The 19,627-nt window shown below is 43.2% G+C and overlaps 1 protein-coding gene across 1 annotated transcript in view; it reads right to left on the bottom strand.

Moving 5' to 3' along the window:
• The window catches only part of Acadsb (acyl-CoA dehydrogenase short/branched chain), a 39,740-nt gene extending 20,219 nt beyond the window's left edge, over positions 1-19,521 (bottom strand). Inside the window, exons 1-3 of the mRNA XM_004659272.2 lie at positions 19,385-19,521; positions 3,232-3,388; positions 1,775-1,875 (exon numbers count right to left, since the gene is read on the bottom strand). Of these exons, the coding sequence (XP_004659329.2) occupies positions 1,775-1,875; positions 3,232-3,388; positions 19,385-19,426 (300 nt within the window). The 5' untranslated portion in view covers positions 19,427-19,521. The remainder of the gene's footprint in view (positions 1-1,774; positions 1,876-3,231; positions 3,389-19,384) is intronic.
• Between the last annotated feature and the right edge of the window lie 106 nt (positions 19,522-19,627).

Here is a 19,627-nt window from a genome sequence, read left to right on the forward strand (position 1 = left end):
TCTACGGTTTTATTGGCAAAGTCTCTTCTATAACTCTACCTCAACTTTCTTAGCAATGCTAATGACTGCGTGACCATTCCTTTTTGATTACTTTAGCACATCCAGGATAGGTAGTGGACAGCATTTGGTGATGTTTATGTGACATGCTTGACAAGGCACATGTGCCTGGAAGCCATGACCAGGCTTTCTCTCCATCTTCAGCTAGTCATTTCTTCTCTACTTCTACGTCTGGAGCATGAGCCTTCCTGGGTACTAGCCCATTTTTTCCTGTGCACACTTTTTTTTTTTTTCAAGGTAGGGTCACTCTGGTCCAGGCTGACCTGGAATTAACTGTTATCTCAGGGTGGCCTTGAACTCATGGCAATCCTCCTACTCTGCCTCCCGAGTGCTGGGATTAAAGGCGTGAGCCACCACGCCCAGCTCTAGCCCATTTTTAAGCATCTCAATTTCAGAAAAGGAGTGTACATGTGATTAAAACCACAGCTGGTGACAGAGAAAGTCTGGTACTCTCTCTGCAGATTCTCCTGGAATCACAGTGTGACAACCAGGGTTGTGGCTATTTGTTTCAGGCAGCTGGAAGAGTGAACCAGGAGGGGTAAAACTTCAGTGTGAGAAGACCCGAAGTGATGCGGAAGACAGACAAGACATGAGTGTGCCTGCAGAGGGGTGGTCATGCTAGCTACCTGATTACAGTATCTTAGCAATGCTGCTTCTCTATAAAAGTCACTCGTTGCTCCTTACTGCAAAATGCATGCCAGGTGACTAAAAGCCAGAAGTATGGCAGTTAGGCGGCAGGTGGCACTACGCTAAGCAACAGCAATTTATGGAGATGGATACTATGTGCACATGGCCCTGGCCACAAGAACTGTCACCCTGGTAGAGTCATTTACAAGCCGTGAGAGTTCAAGCCTCCTCAGAGAAGCCTGGGGTCTGCCAATGGTGACAGCTGACCTTGGCTGAGGAATGGACCATGAAGTCTGCTTGTCTTACTTGAGAACCACAGGTACAAGGAAACCACCTTCTCTTACAGCCTGCTTTTGGTTTGGGGGGAGGGGGAGACACGTGTGTGTGTGTGTGTACGCACATGTGTGTGCGTGCGTTTGTGTATGGACATGTCATGGTATCTTACCACTGCAAATGGAATGCCAGAGTCTTGTGTCACATTTGCATCTGGCTTTATCTGGGTGCCTAGGGAAATGAACCCTTACCTGGCAGACTTTGCAAGCAAGTACCTTTAAATGCTAAGCCATCTCTGCAGACCCTCCTGCAACCAGCATTTCCAGGGCTGTGGAGATGGTACAGTGGTTAAATGCACCCACTTGCAAAAGCCTTTGGTCTGGGTTTGATTCCAGTACCCACATAAAGCCAGATGCACACGAAGTATCCCAGGAGCTGGGGAGGTAGCTCAGTGATTACAGTTGCTGGCTTGCAAAGCCTGTTGTCCTGGATTTCATTTCCAAGTACACATATAAAGCCAGACACAAAAAGTGGTGCATAACTTTGCCATCTGTTTGCAGGTAAGAGACCCTGAAAAACCCTCTCTCGCCCCACACAAATAGATTTTTTTTTAATTTCCAACTTAAAATGTTAGTTCAATTAAAAATCTTTAAGCATATAAAATTAGGGCAACTCAAAAGAAAACACAGATATTTTCAACTAGAAAATGAAGAATTCACTATGCTTATTTTCATCTCTAAAATTTAAAGTACACACACATTTTTAAATTGGAATGTAGGTAAAAAGTTTGAAATTGAAATAATAATGAAACACATACCCCTTGCTGAAATAATCCTTGTATTATTGATTCCTCCATTTTTGAGTTTTCATCCATGATTGAAACCAAAGGAGCAATTTTTTCCTGTGCAAATTTTCTAACTGCAGGAAAAAAAAGAACTGCTGATAAGTGTATTTTTAGATGGCATTCGTTTTAATAAAGATAACAGTTCCTTTAAAATTTCCTGAAAAAGCCGGGCATGGTGGCACACACCTTTAATGCCAGCACTCAGAAGGCAGAGGTAGGAGGATCACTGTGAGTTTCAGGCCACCCTGAGACTACATAGTGAATTCCAGGTCAGCCTGGGCTAGAGTAAAGCCCCATCTCAAAAACCAAAAAAAAAAATAAAATAAAATAAATAAATAAATAAATAAAAATTCTGAAAGACTTTTAAGTTTTTAACTAATAAAATACATGTGACAGCTGAGCATGGTGGGGCATGCCTTTAATCCCAGTACTTGGGAGGCAGAGGCAGGTGGATCACTGTGAGTTCAAGGCCACCATGAGACTACATAGTAAATTTCAAGTCAGCCTGAGCTACAGTGAGACCCTACCTGGAAAAATAAAACGATACAAAACAAGATAAAAGGCTGTATTTATTCTTTGATGATAGAATGTACAAGTTTCCTCCTTAAATACAAAAAAAAGTCATTTCCCCACCGTATGGCATAAAAAATAAGTAATTCAGAAGGCACAAAATGAAAAAATAAAAACTTTATTCCCCTATCCTGGCTATCTCCCAAAAGGTAACTAATTTTATTTTTTTCTGAAAATTTTTATTTGACAGACAACCTATGTCTATACAAATGTACTATCTACTTGTCCATCAATTTATCTCTTACACAAAATAATCATAAGGTACATATTCAACCTCCCAAGTTAGATCTTGATTGTTTTTCTACACCAGCACATCCTGTGGGCCTTTTAATAGGCGGATGGCCAGTGACACGGAGGAGAATCACCTTGGGGTTATGGCGTTCTTGGGTAGACAGGCTTTGCTGTGCAGATGCCCCATGGGTGGTAGGGTGTTCAGTGTCATTCCCTTGCTCCCAGGCCAAGTACAAGACTGGCCACAAGCAGCCTCTGGGAGGAACTGGGGAGCAGAGAAAGGGAGCCTTCACTTTTAACCTAGTCTTTTATCCTGCTGCTGGGTTTTTTTTTCAAATATGTATTACTTTTAAAAATTATATAAAAGATTTCTACTAACATGCCTCTAAATCTCAGCTACTTGGGAAGGTGGGGCAAAGATCACTTGAGTCCAGGGTTTTGAGACTTGCTTGGGCAATACAGTGAGACCATGTCTCAAAGGCAAACAAGCACTCAACCAAGCCAAATTGAAACAATAACCATGTCTTCACTACAAACAATGCTATCTTCCATGGGTCATGGGTCATCTCACATTGTACACCCAATTCATGAAAATGGAGTAACAAGGTAAAGGTGAGACAGTTACTGACCCGATTTCTTCATGATTATTTCCTCATCTGTGAATGTTTGCAGAGGTGCAAAGGATAGCACATTATTTGTTCTACTGAGCACAGCTTCTGCCTGGGAAGACTGTAGGACGTGAGGAGAAAGTTTCCACGGCAGGCAAGTTGGAAAGTTTCTTCTTAGCTTGAGGAGCAGCCACAGTTGAAGAAGGGACACACATGCGTGCACACACACACACACACAGAAAGCATGTGAGCATCAGTTCCTTTGGGAATCATTTCGTCACCCACTTTTATATATCATATCCATATTCCAAAATAAGAGAGTTTGATTGTGTACATTCTAAAATTCACGGTTGCTTGAAAATAAACACAATTTTGTCAAAAATCATATATCTCCTTCATCTAGCATGAACTATTCTAAATAACTAACTCAAGCTAGTTATTCTAAATAAACAAATTCCCTAGGTGACTTACTTTTACCCATCAAAGAAACAATTGTATAGACAGAGCTCGTTCTCAAGACATATTTCTCATTTAGTTCACTGACTCCTTGGACAGGAGAATGGGAATCCAATGTTGCTGAAGTCTGTGATGATCACTGTCCACAGCATTCTCTGGTGAGGGCGCACAGACAACTGAGGGCGCAGAGTCTGCCCTGGGGAGTGGGCCTGGCAGCTGTGCTTCTTGTGGTGTCCAGGGGTAGCTTTGAAACAGTGCAGCGCAAGGGTATGGACACAGGCACTGTGGTCTCAACAAAAGTTTCACATCCTAGCATCTAACACACATTAGCCGTGTGATTTCATTGTCCAGGAGTGGGGGTTACAAGTGGTTTCTTTTTGCATGTGTATGCGATCTGCTTGCATACATATTCATGTTTACCTGTGTGGGTACATGTGTCTCTGCCTTTAGCAGTGGTAATACACATGCTACCATGCCTGGCTTTTACCTGTGTGCTGAGGAGCTGAATTGCTACCATGCCTGGCTTTTACCTGTGTGCTGAGGAGCTGAATTCAAGTTCTCATGCCAGTGTTGCAAGCGCTTTACTCTCTAAGCTTCAACCCCACCCCCCGCCCCGCTCAGCTCCCAGTACAAGTAATTTTTTAATGTCTCAGTTCAAACTTCCCAGAATCTGTTTCTGCACCTGTAAGATGCAGGTGACCGCTTAAGAGTTCAGTGAGGACTTATAAACAATCTATATAAAGGGTTTCCCACAATATCTATCATACAGTAAGAGCTCAACAAAACTATTTCTACTACAATTCTTTAAAATATAGAAGTGTTGCTGGTGTGCTATTAGAAATGGTAGCAACAACATAAACTATAAGCTGTCATTGCTGCCCTTTTGTGTGCTTCCTTGTGTCAGGGTCTCAACCTTTTAGCTAATGTGCTAACTCATATGGAAACATGTTCTCTCAGTAGTTTTGACTATACACTGAATAGCTGAGGGGGAACAACCCCAGCTATCATGTTCAAAACCATCTTTCATCCTTGCCACATTTTACCCGTCTTTGTGATCATGAGTCTAAGTGCAAACATCCTTTGGTCTAGACTCACCTGGGTAAAGGAAACAAAGGCCAGTCAGAAGAAAAACATGGGCCTCCATTCTTCCACTTAAATTTTGTTGTCATCAGAATCAGAAGACAGTTTAAGGCAACTTTTCCCAGGCCAGTTTTTTCTCATTAAATATAGTGGGACAGGAAAACTTTGGACTATACAGGGGAAACACGAGGTATTTTCCTCCTGATGAGATGGTCAGAAGGAGCAAAAGGAACAGTCAAAGGAGTGCAAAGGGGCTTCAGATGGGAGGAGTGCTGCTCAGGAGCTGCAGTAAGGAAAGCGCTGCAGCTGGCACAGGGACGGAAGAGGGGATGGGGAGACGGAAAAGGAGAAAAAATGGGGTCACTTTTGTTTAGGGCTGGTGATGGAGTCTTGGACTGCATCCTTGATATATAGTTGAATGAATGAAAGAACGAGCCAACTACCTCCATAAAATGCTTGTGAAACTTGCTAATCCATTTCAAACCTGTAGCACAAGGCTACATTTCTCATTCCTCGGGAAGATTATTTACTTCACTAAGCCCACTACAGAATTCTTTCTGTCTCTTGGTCAATATATCACCTTTGTAACTAATTGATCTTTAAAAGAAACCCACTGCTGAGAAACTTAAGCCAGTGGATCTTACGATAATACCTATTTTTCCTGCTAGCACAACTGTGAGCCTCTTAGTCTCAACACTGCTACTGAAAATACACATGGCCGTTCAATACACAGCAATCATTTGAGAGCCACAGACAAGATAATAGGGACAAATGAACTTCAGAAACTTATAGAATGATATCCAGTCATAGGGCATGACACTGACGGTGTTATCATCAAACACACTAACTATATGCTAAGTGAATGGAATCTGAGAGAGAGAGACCCTGCCTCTTTTTCAAGACAACTGTTAATAGTCTTTACTGAAGGAAATTTGTTGGTTTTTTTTCCTTGCATTTAACTGTACAACCAGGATTTCAATGCTGGTTTTTCTAACAGCCCTGCTCTTCAGCATTGGCCACCACCATCATCACCACAGCATTGGCATTCACTCCGTCAAAATGATTTCCCACAGCTGTGACCCACTGCACCACATCATCACATTTTTTGTATACAGCAGCAATTGCTACTTGGATGGAAAGATGGTTATTTACGCCTTGCCAACTATTTCTTGGAGCTTGAGCCTCAGTCTCTGGATGAACTTCCAGACCAGGCACAGTTATGAGAGGAAGGGATTTACTGAAGCAGGGGAAGTTCCATAATGGCAGAAGCTGGCCCGCTGTCACATGCCCACACAGAGACAGAAAGCCACGAGCCACACCAGCACCATGAGCAAGCACACTGAGGAGCTCCAGGCAGAGCTCAGGCACCTTGCCTATCTTGAGACTGGAATTCCAAACCCACCCCCACACCTTGGGCTGGACCCTAGGACCCACCCACAGCGACACCTCCTCCAGCCAGGTGGCTGCAGATCTACACACTGTAATAAAATCCTGAATATATTGGGGACCATCCATCCAAACTCCCACAAGCACTGACCACTGTCACCGTCATCAAAGCTTTAGCACCCTCTCCATCAAAATGATTTCCACGGTTATATTATATCCCACTGCACCACATTTTTTGTATAGAGCAGCAATTACTACTTGAGTGGGAAAATGGTTATTTACACCTTTCCTAATACTTCTTGGGGCTTGAGTCTGGTCTGTTTCCTACTCAACTGAACAAAGTTCTGATACACCATGAACAGAACAATAAAGTCCACGAAGTTGGAGAATTGCATCTTTTTTTCATTAACCTCTAATAAAAAAAATACCATCTCTTTAAATTATGGATGAGGGCAACACATTTTGGTAGTATTAGCAATAAATGGGCTTCCAAAGAAATTCCAGCTATTTTAACATCACATTGATTTGGTGTATTTTGAAATACAGTGTGCTCAGCACTGCTTTAACATTACAGTAGCTATCAGAACACTGTCAAATTACATTTAAAAGCACACTCTGCTGTGTCATATTAAAATATTTTACAACTGCTTCATTATAATTTATTTCCATTATAATCTTGTAACTTCCACTTTATGCATACTTAAACATTTTGCGAAAAGGTCTATAAACCTTACTACATTGCTACATATGCTCCACTCAAGGACCCCCAAAGTTGGGAACACCTGACTGTGGAATGCTGTGCATAATCTGTGGCTAAACTCACGTTTAGCCAGTGTCAGGCATCGCCATGGCCAAGCACAGTTCTAGGTACTGTGAAATGCTTAGATGTTGTGGCTTTCGCGTCCACGGAGACCCTCAGAGGAGCCTTGCTGATGTGCGAAGACGCAGTCCGACGTCCCCAAGCAGATTCAACAGGACACAAAGCAGCTTCACCCTCCACAGGCAGTAGCTCTCTGCCTCCTACTCCTTCCTCTCTGAGATACACGCACAGGTGCATCTGTGTGTGCTCTCTGCTGACACGGCCGTCACCGAGCATGAGGAAAGGCGCTTCTCCTGGGAATGCTGGGAGCACACCCTTCCTCAAGCGAGGATGACCTCGCTTTCCTCCAGAAGCTCTCTTTGTTTAAAAACAAACAAACAAACAAACAACTGGGCTGCAGAGATGGCTCAGAGGCACATGCATCTAGAGCTCATTTCAGGAGCTGGAGGCCCTGACTACCCATGCTGTCTGTCTCTTCTCTCTGCTTGCAAACAAAAATTTAAAAGGAAAACCAAAGACTTTTATTGACAATTTTCAAACATGTACATTAATTGATTTTCATCCTCTCCCATTACTTTATTCTGCCTCCTGCAACTGAAGCTCTCTTGAGTGGAAACTATTCTCTCATAATCTCCTTTCCTAGGGTTGAGAAGGAAGGATCTCTTCCTTCTGTACTCCAGAGAGAAACTTTGAGAATGTTACAGTGTCATCCTTTTGTGGGAGAAGGCAAGGAGGGAAGAAAGACAATGGTGACCTTTCTCCTAGAGGCCTAGGACCCTACACACAGCACCTTTTCCTACCCTTGACCCTGGCTCTTCTGCCCCTGGACAAGCACCCTTGCTTATATAATGGACCTAGGTCACAAATATCCTCTCTGCGCAACATCAGAAGAGTTCACTGTTCATGAGAACAACTTGTTACTTTCTAGTCATGACCTGTTCTCTTATCCTGAGACTTCTCTATTTTCTCTCAATGTTATCTGCCAGCTTATCTCAGCTGCCCTCAGTACTGCTATCTCTTGAATCTCTCTGTCTATCCTGCCTATCCAGGTTCCCTGATAAAACATGGCACTAAAACTTGTTCTAGCATGCCACTAACTTTCTAGATCCTTCAACAAATCAAATTTCTTTCTATTCTCTCCTGCCCTCATTAACTGCATTATCCAGCTTAGGTTCTATGATTAATTTTACAAAGAGTACTTCACAATACCTTGAACAATTTTATTCTACTTCTTTCTTCCTTTTTAAACCTCATATATTTAGATAATAACTTTAGAGATAAGTTATGAATAAGATCACAGAATAGGAACTCTATGTTCCTATTTCACAACTCTTCCCTAGTGTCTTTCGGTATTAAACGATCAGATCACCATGTTCCATGAACCCCATGACTTGTGTCCCAGACTGTCCCCTTCCTGAGCTACGCTAAGTCCCACCCTTCTCAAAGCTTTCCCCATTGCTGTTAGCCTATGACCTCCCCTTCGGTTAGAACAGAACAGATGCCAATAAATGGGAACCCCTCAACTGCTCACTGCCAAACCCACAAGTGATTACCATTAGCACCTCTGTCCTTCCCTCCTCTTGTGTAACCAATGGCCCTCCTCCTAGGAAAAGCCAGACACCCACTACTTCTCCACGTCCATCCCTACCACCCTCTCAGGCTCTGCACCGTCACTTTTATCTGCTCATCTTTTCCCTTTCTCAAACTTCTCTCCACAATACAATTGTTGTATTGACCTTGTTTCCACCTCTAGTTGCCAGCCCCCACCCCACACATCCAAACATTCTCAACACGTGTCTCTACCTGGTCTGCCTCACTTACTCCTCAATAGGTTCAAGGGCCCTACCACTTACCAGAATCTTCTCCAAGTCAAGTCACCAAAACAGCTTTACTCTTCAGCCTCTCATTCTCTTGCCCTCTCTAGATTTAACATCCTCTGTCAGTGCTCTTCTCCTCAACTCCCATGATGGTTCTCTTTTTAAAAAATATTTTACTGGGCTAGAGAGATGGCTTAGTGGTTAAGCGCTTGCCTATGAAGCCTAAGCACCCTGGTTCAAGGCTTGATTCCCCAGTACTCACATAAGCCAGATGCACAAGGTGGCACATGCATCTGGAGTTTGTTTGCAGTGGCTAGAGGCCATGGTGCACCCATTCTTTCTTTCTCTCTCTGCCTCTTTCTCTGTCACTCTTAAATAAATAAAAAGAAACAAAAAATTAAAAAAATATTTTATTTGAGAGAGAGATGAAGTAAGTGAGGGAGAGGTAGATATATAGAGAGAATTAGGCACACCAGGGCCACTAGGCATTGCAAATGAACTCCAGACAAATGTACCACCTTGTGCATCTGGTTTATGTAGGTACTGGGGAATAGAACCTGGGTCCTTAGGCTTCACAGGCAAGCACCTTAACTGCTAAGCCATCTCTCCAGCCCCGACTATTGGATTTTCTACCTCCTTCTTCTAGCTCTAAGTCCTCTTCGATAGTCCCTTCTCCCCACACTCACCATTTGACCCTTAAAGGTCAGTGATGGTGAAAAGGGACAGGAACTAGTTGCTGTGGGTTTACTGTATATGTCACAGGGCCATCATTCAGGACAACTAAAGGACAGTAAGAATAAGGACATATGGTATGGCTAGAGTGTAAGCCCTCCAACGCTCAAGTGTTAAAATTTATTGGACAATGTGATAGGATTAAGAAGTGGGGCCTTTTTGAGATAATGAGGTCAAGAGGGCTCCTCCCTTGTGAATGAAATGAAAGCTTTTGGTATTAGTTACTTTTCTTGTTGTGACCATGTACTTGACAAGAAACAACTGGCCACAGTGTGATAAATAGTTAGTAAGGCAGAATCAGTGTTAAATCATAGGGTTCTATATAACTCATGGTTTTAGGCATACACTAAGCATTTTGGAAAATATCTTTTGCAGATAAGGAAGCATATTGTATTATTATTATTATTATTTTTTTTTTTTTTTTTTGGATTTTCAATGTAGGGTCTCACTCTAGCCCAGACTGACCTGGAATTCACTATAGAATCTTAGGGTGGCCTTGAACTCACGGCGATCCTCCTACCTCTGTTTCCCGAGTGCTGGGATTAAAGGCCTGCGCCACCACGCATGTATTCTTTCTATAAAATTGCAAACATCCCTCATCTCCTTCTCCCCAGTGAAGAGGATGTGTGGTGATTTGATTTAGGTGTCCCCCATAAACTGAGGTGTTCTGAATGCTAGGTTCCCAGCTGATAGAGATTTGGGAATTAACACCTGCTGGAGGGACTGTATTGTTGGGGGCAGGCTTATGGGTGTAACAGCCAGTTTCCCCTTGCCAGTGTATGGCACACTCTCCTATTGCTATTGTCTACCTTATGTTGGCCAGTGGGTGATGTCCACCTTCTGCTCATGCCATTGTTTTCCCCTGCCATCATGGCCCTTCACCTCGAGCCTGTAAGACAAAATAAGTCTCTTTTTCCCACAAACTGCTCTTGGTTTTGTGATTTCTACCAGCAATGAGAACCTGACTGCCACAGTAAAGTGGTACCAAGGAGTGGGATTGCTGCTAGGTGCCTGACTGTGTGGCTTTGACCTTTTGGAGCTGATTTTCAAGAGGAATGTGGAAGGATTTGAAACCTTGGCCTAAGAGATGCCTTGCAGTGTTGTAAGTACAGCTTGATGGACTATTCTGGTCAGAGTTGAAAGACCTGAATGCAGTAAGAACTATGGACTGTGAGTTTCAACTTATGAGGGTGAGAAAGAGCTTTGTTTGGACTGGGCTAGTGGTTTGTGTGGGAAGCTTGCTCTTATGCCCATGTCCTGAGAAGTTGTGCAGGGTTGCTTTGCGTAGAAATGAACTGGTATGAGCAGAGAGATATGGCACAGAAAGAAAAATCTTTGGGTGAACTGCTGCAATTGAGAGATTACAACCTTTGAGATTGGGCCAGCCGACCTGCGTTGGAGCAACAGGAAGAATGTAGGCTCTTTCGAAGGGGTCTGAGTACTCAAGGAGTGTCCTATTCTTCAAAGTCTGTTTTATTCCCCCCTGGATTAACAAATTGGCATCCTACCTGGTATTATGGAATATAAGAAATGCAGGAAAGAGAGGGTCATTGAGTTTGCAACGTGGTCTTGTGTTTTGGAAATGGCCATGGCAGTGTGAAGCAGGTTTGCTGGACGTCTGCATGGAGACCCTGTGGGGCCATGAGGATGAACTGTGGGTTTCGGTGGAGACCTGGTGAAGATGCTAGGACAAGAGGGCTGCCAAGGAGAGCTGCTGGCCCTTGATGAGTTTTCCAGGACTGTGATTAGCCTAACTGGAGGGTGGAATTGGAACATCTTAGACTTGTTGCTGGTTAGAGTTATTGGACTTGGAGATTTGTCATTGTTGTTGGATTTGAAACTACAGAGTTTGATGTTTTCCCTGGTTGTTTTAAATCTTGTATTGGCTGAATGTTTCTTTGCCATACCCAATGCCATCTTTTGCAATATGAGTATTAATTCTGTGCCATTATGGGGTGGTTTTTTTTGCTAATTATTTTTGGTATTGTGGCTCAGTTAAAAGATCTTGGACTATGGGGATGTATGAATATCATTGGAATTAATAAAAACTATGGGGACTTTTAAAGTTGGGCTAAATGCATTGTATTTTACATTATGTATGGATATCAGTTTATGAGGGCCAGGGGAGGAAATGTGGTTTGATACAGGTGTCCTCCAAAAACTTAGGTGTTCTGAATGCTAGGTTCTCACTTGATGGCAACTGGAAATTAACGCCTCCTAAAGGAAGTATATTGTTGGGGGTGAGCTTATGGGTGTTAAAGCCAGCCCCCACCCTCCTGCAATGTTTGGCACACTCTTCTGTTACTGTTGTCCAGTATATGCTGGCCAGGGGGTGATGTCCACCCTCTGCTCATGCCATCATTTTCCCTGACATCATGGAGCTTCCCCCTCCAGCCTGCAAGCAAAATAAACCTCTTTTTTCCACAAGCTGCTCTTGGGTGAGTGATTTCTACCAGCAATGCGAACCTGACTGCAATAGCATGTAAAACAAACAAAATCCAAGCAATGACATGAAAATCCAATGCACTAATATCTAAGAAACACACACACACACATACACACAAATCAAGGCAACTTAACTACTCCAAAAATATGAATCCCAAAGTAATGGTCTCTAGTGACAGTGAATAAGATGAAATGATAAGAGAGAAAATTCAAAAGAAATTCATAAGTATGTTCAAAGAAATCAAAGGAGTCCCAGCCACCAAGAAAAAAAAAAAAAGAGAGAGAGAACTCAAAGGAACCAAAGAAAACAAACTCCTGAAGGAATTCCAAAAGAACACAGAAAGCTAGCTGAATAAAATAAGATGTGGTATATATACACAATGAAATTTTATTCAGCTATAAAGAAAAATGAAATTATGAAATTTGGAGGAAAATGGATGAACCTGGAAATTATTATACTATGAGGTAACTCAGGCTTGGAAAGACAAACACTGCATGTTCTCTCGCATATGTAGATCGTAGCTTGGTACTTTTGGATTTGTATGTAAGTTGGAGTAAGAGTCAGGAGAAGCCAGGAAGCTACAAAAGGGTCACTGCTGAAGTGGGAGGAGGACTTAAGGGAAGAGGACAGTAGATAGAAAAGTAGAGGAGTGGCACACAGGAGATTGTGGTTAGGAAAGGGGGATGCAGCTTCAAAATAAGGAGTGGCAGAGGGTTAACCAAAACTAAGGATAAATGAAAATGCCATATCAAACCTACTTCTTCGTTAGGTAATAAAAAACACACTTTAAAGGAAAAGTATGAAGGCTGGAGGGATGGCTTCTCAGTTAAGTTACTGGCCTGGAAAGCCAAAGGACCCAGGTTTAATTTTCCAGGACCCACATAAGCTAGATGCATGAGGTGACACATGAATATGGAGTTCATTTGCACTGGCTGGAGGTCCTGGTACACCCATTCTCTGTTTCTGTGTATGTCTCAAATAAATAAAAATAAAATAAAAAATTTTCTTAAAGTGATTAAAAAATAAAGAGTTTGGAGAGAAAGGATGGGTGTGCCAGGGCCTCTAGCCGCTGTAAACAAAGTCCAGACACGTGGGCCCCCTTGTGCATCTGCCTTACATGGATCATGGAGAATTGAACCAGGACCCATTGGCTATGCAGGAAAATGCCTTAACCACTAAGCCATCTCTCCAGGCTTTTTTTTTTTTTTTTTTTTTTTTTGAGGTAGGGTCTCCCTCTAGCCCAGGCTGACCTGGAATTCACTATGTAGTCCCAGACTGGGCTCACCCTCTATGGCAATCCTGCTACCTCTGCCTCCCAAGTGCTGGGATTAAAGGTGTACACCAGCAAAATAAGAGTTTGAGCAAAAGTACTGTGTGGTCAACAGTGGACAGCCAGGCCAAATAAGGCAACGGGTGCAATGGTGGCACATCTATCATGGTGGAAACCAACTTCCCTCTGATTAGACTGGAGGCCCACTCCATGGGAGGGAATACATCCCTGATACTGAAAACTTAAAACAGAGGTAGTCATGAGCCCTAGGGGTGTAACATCTGCTGATGTCTGGATAAATGTATATACTATGTTTATCAAACTGCCCAGTAAGCACTTCTCTTAATATTCATACCCTTATATTAATGTCATTCTCACTTTTGGTAGAGAATCTTCTCTTTTCAGATGGCAGTGACCTTGGGATGACTCAGAAAGTATCATGGTGATAGAAAGAAATGACCACAGTGCTCAGTACTACAGTATCTCTATCATACCTTCCAAGGCTCAAGGTCTATTGCAGAAGAGCTGGTGGAAAAAATGCAAGAGCCAAAGGAAGGGCAGGACTCCATACAACATGCTCTCTCCAGACACAAAATGGCCTGGATATCCTTGGCCTCACAGTGCCTGACACTACCTACATAAGATCATCATAATCATTATAATCATGGAAGATGTTAATGAAAATTGAGAAAAAAGTAGAACTCTGGAGCTGGAGAGATGCTTGCCTGTGAAGCTTAAGGACCCCCGTTCAAGGCTTGATTCCCCAGGACCCATGTTAGTCAGATGCACAAGGGGGCGCACGCATCTGGAGTTCGTTTGTGGTGGCTGGAAGCCCTGGAGTGTCCATTCTCTGTATGTCTCTATCTGCCTCTTTCTATCTCTGTCGCTCTTAAATAAATAAATAAAAAAAAATAGAACTCATTCGTGATTTTAAAATGTTTATTGAGGCCGGGTATGGTGGTGCATGCCTTTAATCCCAGCACTTGAGAGGCAGAAGTAGGAGGATTGCCATGAGTTCAAGGCCACCGTGAGACTACAGAGTGAATTCCAGGTCAGCCTGGCCCAGAGTGAGATCCTACCTCAAAAAAAACAAAACAGGGCTGGAGAGATGGCTTAGCGGTTAAGCGTTTGCCTGTGAAGCCTAAGGACCCCGGTTCGAGGCTCTAGGTCCCATGTTAGCCAGATGCACAAGGGGGCGCATGCGTCTGGAGTTCGTTTGCAGTGGCTGGAAGCCCTGGCACACCCATTCTCTCCCTCTCCCTCTATCTATCTTTCTCTCTATGTCTGTCACACTCAAATAAATAAATTAAAAATGAACAAAAAAATTTAAAAATTTAAAAAACAAAAACAAAAACAAAAAACATGTTTATTGAAAGGGTTGGAGAGATGGCTTAGTGGTTAAGGTACTTGCCTGCAAAGCCTAAGGACCCATATTTGACTCTCCAGCTCCCACATAAGCTAGATACACAAGGTGATGCATGTGTCTGGAGTGTGACTGCAGTTGCTAGAGGCCCTGATGTGTGCTCTCTCTCTCCCTCTCTCATTAAAATAAAGTTTACTGAAAAAATTAATTAAATAAATAAATAAATAAAAAGAAGTACTGTGTGGGTGGATAATGCTGCTCCCAGAAGTCATTGGTGGTTGTAGGAAATTCCAGTGCCAGGGGTTGAATACTGTAGTGATTTGAACATGAAATGTCCCCCATAGCCTTCTGTGTTTGAAATGGACATGAAGTGGCTACTGCATTCATTACTTGAACAAGACCTGCAAAGTACTAGGCTTGCCTATTACATTGTGTCATGGAAGGCAAAGGATAGCAAACAAACCAAAAAACAACACACTTAAAAAAATAAAAACAAAACCAAGACATCTGTGGTGGTTTGATTCAGGTGTCTTCTATAAACAGGTGTTCTAGATGCTAGGTTCCCCAGCTGATGGCAATTGGACATTAAAACTTCCTGGAGGTAGTGTATTGTTGGGGGCGGGCTTATGGGTGTTATAGTGTTTCCCCATGCCAGTATTTGGCATACTCTCCTGTTCCATTGTCCACCTTATGTGGGCCAGGGGGGTGATGATGTCCACCCTCTGCACATGCCATTGTTTTCCCTGCCATTGTGGAGCTTCCCTTAAAGTCTGTAAGCCAAAATAAACCTCTTTTTGGTGATGGTGAGATTTTTATGTGTTGAGGATTTCACAAATGTACAATTACATCAAATTAGGTCAAATTATAAGCTCTAGGTGCATTTTACTTACTACTTGTATCTTTATACAGTTATAAAAGTACATGACTATATATGAACTATAGTTCTATGCCAAGTAAAGGCAAAACTTGTGTTACCCCTTGTATATGAATTATTTTCTAAAACATTAACTTGTGAATTGTGAAAAAATAGAATGGATCTGTAATGAATATGGAGATGGATCTGTGATAAAAAGCCTCCCATCAAAAATAAATAAATAAATAAATAAAAATAAACCTCTTTTTCCCCACAAGCTGCTCTTGGCCTGGTGATTTCTACCAGCAATGCGGACCAGACTTCAACAACATCAAGGAAGAGGCACAGGGGAAGGGGGAGGAAAGGACAAGAGAAGGGAACAGGAGGGGATTACATTATGTACACGTATGAATACTGTCAGTAAAGCCAGGCATGATGGTGTATGCACTTTAATTCCAGAACTTGGGAGGATGGGGTAGGAGGATTGCCATGAGTTTAAGACCAGCCTGGAGCTACCGAGTGAGTACCAGGTCAACCTGTGCTACAGTGAGATCCTGCCTCAAAAAAAAAAAAAAAAAAGTCAATAAAAAGTGGGCTTGAAGGATGGCTTAGCGTTTAAGGCGTTTATGTGCAAAGCCAAAGGACCCTGGTTCGATTCTCCAGGACCCACGTTAGCCAGATGCACAAGGGGATGCATGCGTCTAGAGTTTGTTTGCAGTGGCTGAAGGCCCTAGTGCACCCATTTTCTCTCATTCTTTCTCTCTCCCTCTTTCTTTGTCAAATAAATAAAAATAAATATAATATTTTTGAAAGTTTAAGAATTATATATCACTTGGAAATGTTACCAAGCAAAGAATTCTTTTGAGGGTTAACAAATAAAACCACCTCTGGAAAAATAGCAAGTTGCCTTAAAATGCTTTGAAACCACCAGGGGACTAGAAAGTCTAATCCTCCACTACACTGGGTGCTCAGGCAAAGTGGGAAGGGCAGTTCTGAGCGATCCGTAGGAACAGAAGAGAGTGGAGAAGTTAGAGATGGGTTCAATGCCCAGCGGCAGCCTGAATATTGTGAGACCAGGGGATGTTGGATATTGCTTTTTAGTTCTTCATTTGCACACGAAGCCACTAATACCTATTTCATAGGATTCAAAAAGGCAATGCTCTTTCTGATCTATAGTAACCTTCATAAAGTCTGGGATCTCTAACTATGTATAGGGAGAAAAATTAGCCTTAACTTAAAATTTTCATTTGTTTGGGTTTTTGTTTGTTTGTTTGTTTTTGTTTTTGAGGTAGGATCTTGCTCTAGCCCAGGCTAACCTGGAATTCACTATGTAGTCTCAGGGTGGGGAATCCTCCTACTTCTGCCTCCCAGAGTGCTGGGGCTAAAGGCTTGAGTTACCATGCCCACCTGTTTGTTTGGAGACTGGTCTCATGATGTACACCAAGCTGGCCTGGACTCATACTCCTGCCTAGGCCTCCTGAGTGCTGAGATCATAAGTGCAAGCACCCTGCTACACTCATTTCTATACTGTTCATGTCAGTCATTACCACAGCAATCTAATTATAATTTATCTCGAATTAAGCAACCTTCAAGGCTCCAAACCTTCAATACCTCTACATAACCCCAAATGATAAATTCCAATATTCTTTAAAACAATTTCAGTTTTGCTACAGTGCCCCTTGTCTTCACCTCTTACATTCTTAAACACATTCTCAAAGAGCCTCCTTCTCCTGTGATGGTTGTAAACTTGTTCCACATGTAAATGCCATGTGGTCAGTTAGATGTAGTTCTAAACTCTTCGGTAAAGGACAAACTTCTTGATCATAAAGTATGTTAGTCCTTACTGCATCTACAGTATCATATCATACCTGATGCATGGCAATACGAGCTTTGAGCTTTTACTTAGAGCTGACTATATGCTCAGCACTATTGTGAGTGCCTTACATGAACGTGTGAACTCAGTCCCCACAACAACCTCATGGTGCAGGTACTATTATTTTTCCCATTTTGCAGATTAGACAACAAACTCAAAGAGGTTAGGTAATGGGCCCAAGGTTATACTACTAGGCATTAACAGCCTGACTCCATACCTAAGCTATCTGGCCCCAGAATCCACATTCTGTAATCACCATGAGACAGTCAACATTTAATGATATGGTAATCTGTGTAAAAGATCTTTTAAAAGACAAGATAAAAGGAACAAATCCTGACAAGAGAGCTATTTGTTATTGCCAAGGAAGGAGAAACAGCAGTAGTGCTTGAAGGAGAGATGTATAACCAGGCTATATAGCTTGAAGATAAGTTCTGTAATGTTTGGCTTTTGTTAAAGTCACTTAATATTTTTGGCAATCTCTGAATCTCCAAGATTAATCTAGCAAGAGATTAGATTACTAAACTTTAATGTGTTTATAGAAATTAAATAAGATCAGAAGCTGGTAGAATGCCAAGAACACACTGGCTGTATAGGCGGTGGGTCAAACTATGAAGCCCAATTTTCTTTGCTGTATTATTCTTAACCAATAATTATAAAACAGCATTACACAATAAGAACAGATTTCTGTTCTTTCGTAACAACACATTAATGGCTTTACTAATTTTATGAACAACTCAACCCCTATAAAGCAATCAAGTAACATTAATTATATAATGTGAAATGAGGAGGTAAAGCGCTGCCTCTGGACATAAGACTGAGAAAGCATGAAGCACCTTTAACTCATTAAAACAAATGCACAGGCAATATTAAAAGCAAGCATCTGCAGTGGAAATACTGTCAGTGAACCACCCATCCTGACAAACGCAAGTGTATATAGCAGGCAATGTTCTGGAAAGCAGGGGTAAGACAAAGTATGCGGGAGGACGGGGTGTTTAACGTGGCAATGCCAAACCTGGCACTAGACCTGTTGAGCAGTTTATGTAGGTGCAGAGAGCAGAAATAAATACAAGTGTTAGGTATCAGCAGGCTTGAAAGCTTGTGGGGGATTAAACCCCTCTCTCATAATCAGGAGCTGGTAAAATCAAGAACAGAACCAGGAAGTCTTTGATTACTCAAACTTTTTTGCCCCAGGTTGCACACATGACACCTGCCACCCCAAAATAATGACTACTAATAATTACTACTGTCTAATCGGAAGCTTCCTAGTGAAAACAAAACAAAACAAACAAACAAAAAACTGAAACACACACTCCCATAAATATTAATTCAATGGGCTTGTCAATCACCTGAGCAGGAAAACCCTACTCAGGAAAACTGTTCCAGAAACTGGTATTATTAAGACTATCGAAAAATGTCAAACAAGGGGCTGCTTTCAACTCAAGTTCGAGGAAGCAGGACCAGAGAGGCCTCGCCGGGGTCTGTGTAGGCCCCTCCACAGAAGGCAATCATACTCCATCAGCGAGATTAGGCCTAAGGAATATTCCGCCAGATTAAGTACGAGGAACTCCGAGGTCCCTTCCCACCTTCCCGCTCGGGGCTGCTGGAGGGAAACAGGGGGACTATAGGCTCGGAACGACTGGAAGCCAAGACTCTAACCATTTAGTGGGCGGGGGGAGGAGGCGTGAAACGTAACCATCGGAGAAATGTGGACCGAGAGACCGGGGACGGGGAGATCTCGGCACCAGGCCTCCGAGGTCCCAAGGTGTGCGGGTTGTCAATGGTCTTGCCAAGGACATCCTCCGAAAACTCCAGAGGTGTTTGTTCCGCCGAAGCGGCCGGTACAGCCCCTTGCCCTGGTCCTCCTCGAAGAAGCGGAGGCGGGCTGGGTCGGAAAGGGCTTCGAGATCGCGGCGGCCCGCAGGTCAGCGACACTGCCCGGCGGAGGGTGGACGCAGGCCGGGGGGCGGCAGCCGCGTGGGCTCCGCTGTCCTCACGGAACCCGTTCTAACAGGGCCACTATGTCCGGGGGACAGCGTTGCCCCGGAGCCACACCGCACTCTCGCTACAAACTCACTCACCAGCCGGCTGGCGCTTAGCGCTCGAACCGAGGGACCCGACATCCTGGCCGCAGGCTAAGATGCTGGGCTGGGCTCAAAGGCTTTGGCAGCGAGGGGCTGGCAGAGCTTCTGCCCCACCCGCTCCTCCCCGCCCACCACACACCCCCGGGAGGCTCCGCCCCCTCGCGCCTACGGAGCCCCGGGAGAGACACACTCCGCCCGCACGCTACGCCTGGCTCACGCGAGACTTGGGCGCAGGCACGG

The sequence above is a fragment of the Jaculus jaculus genome, chromosome 1 (assembly GCF_020740685.1).
Source record: "Jaculus jaculus isolate mJacJac1 chromosome 1, mJacJac1.mat.Y.cur, whole genome shotgun sequence".
NCBI classification, from domain to species: domain Eukaryota; kingdom Metazoa; phylum Chordata; class Mammalia; order Rodentia; family Dipodidae; genus Jaculus; species Jaculus jaculus.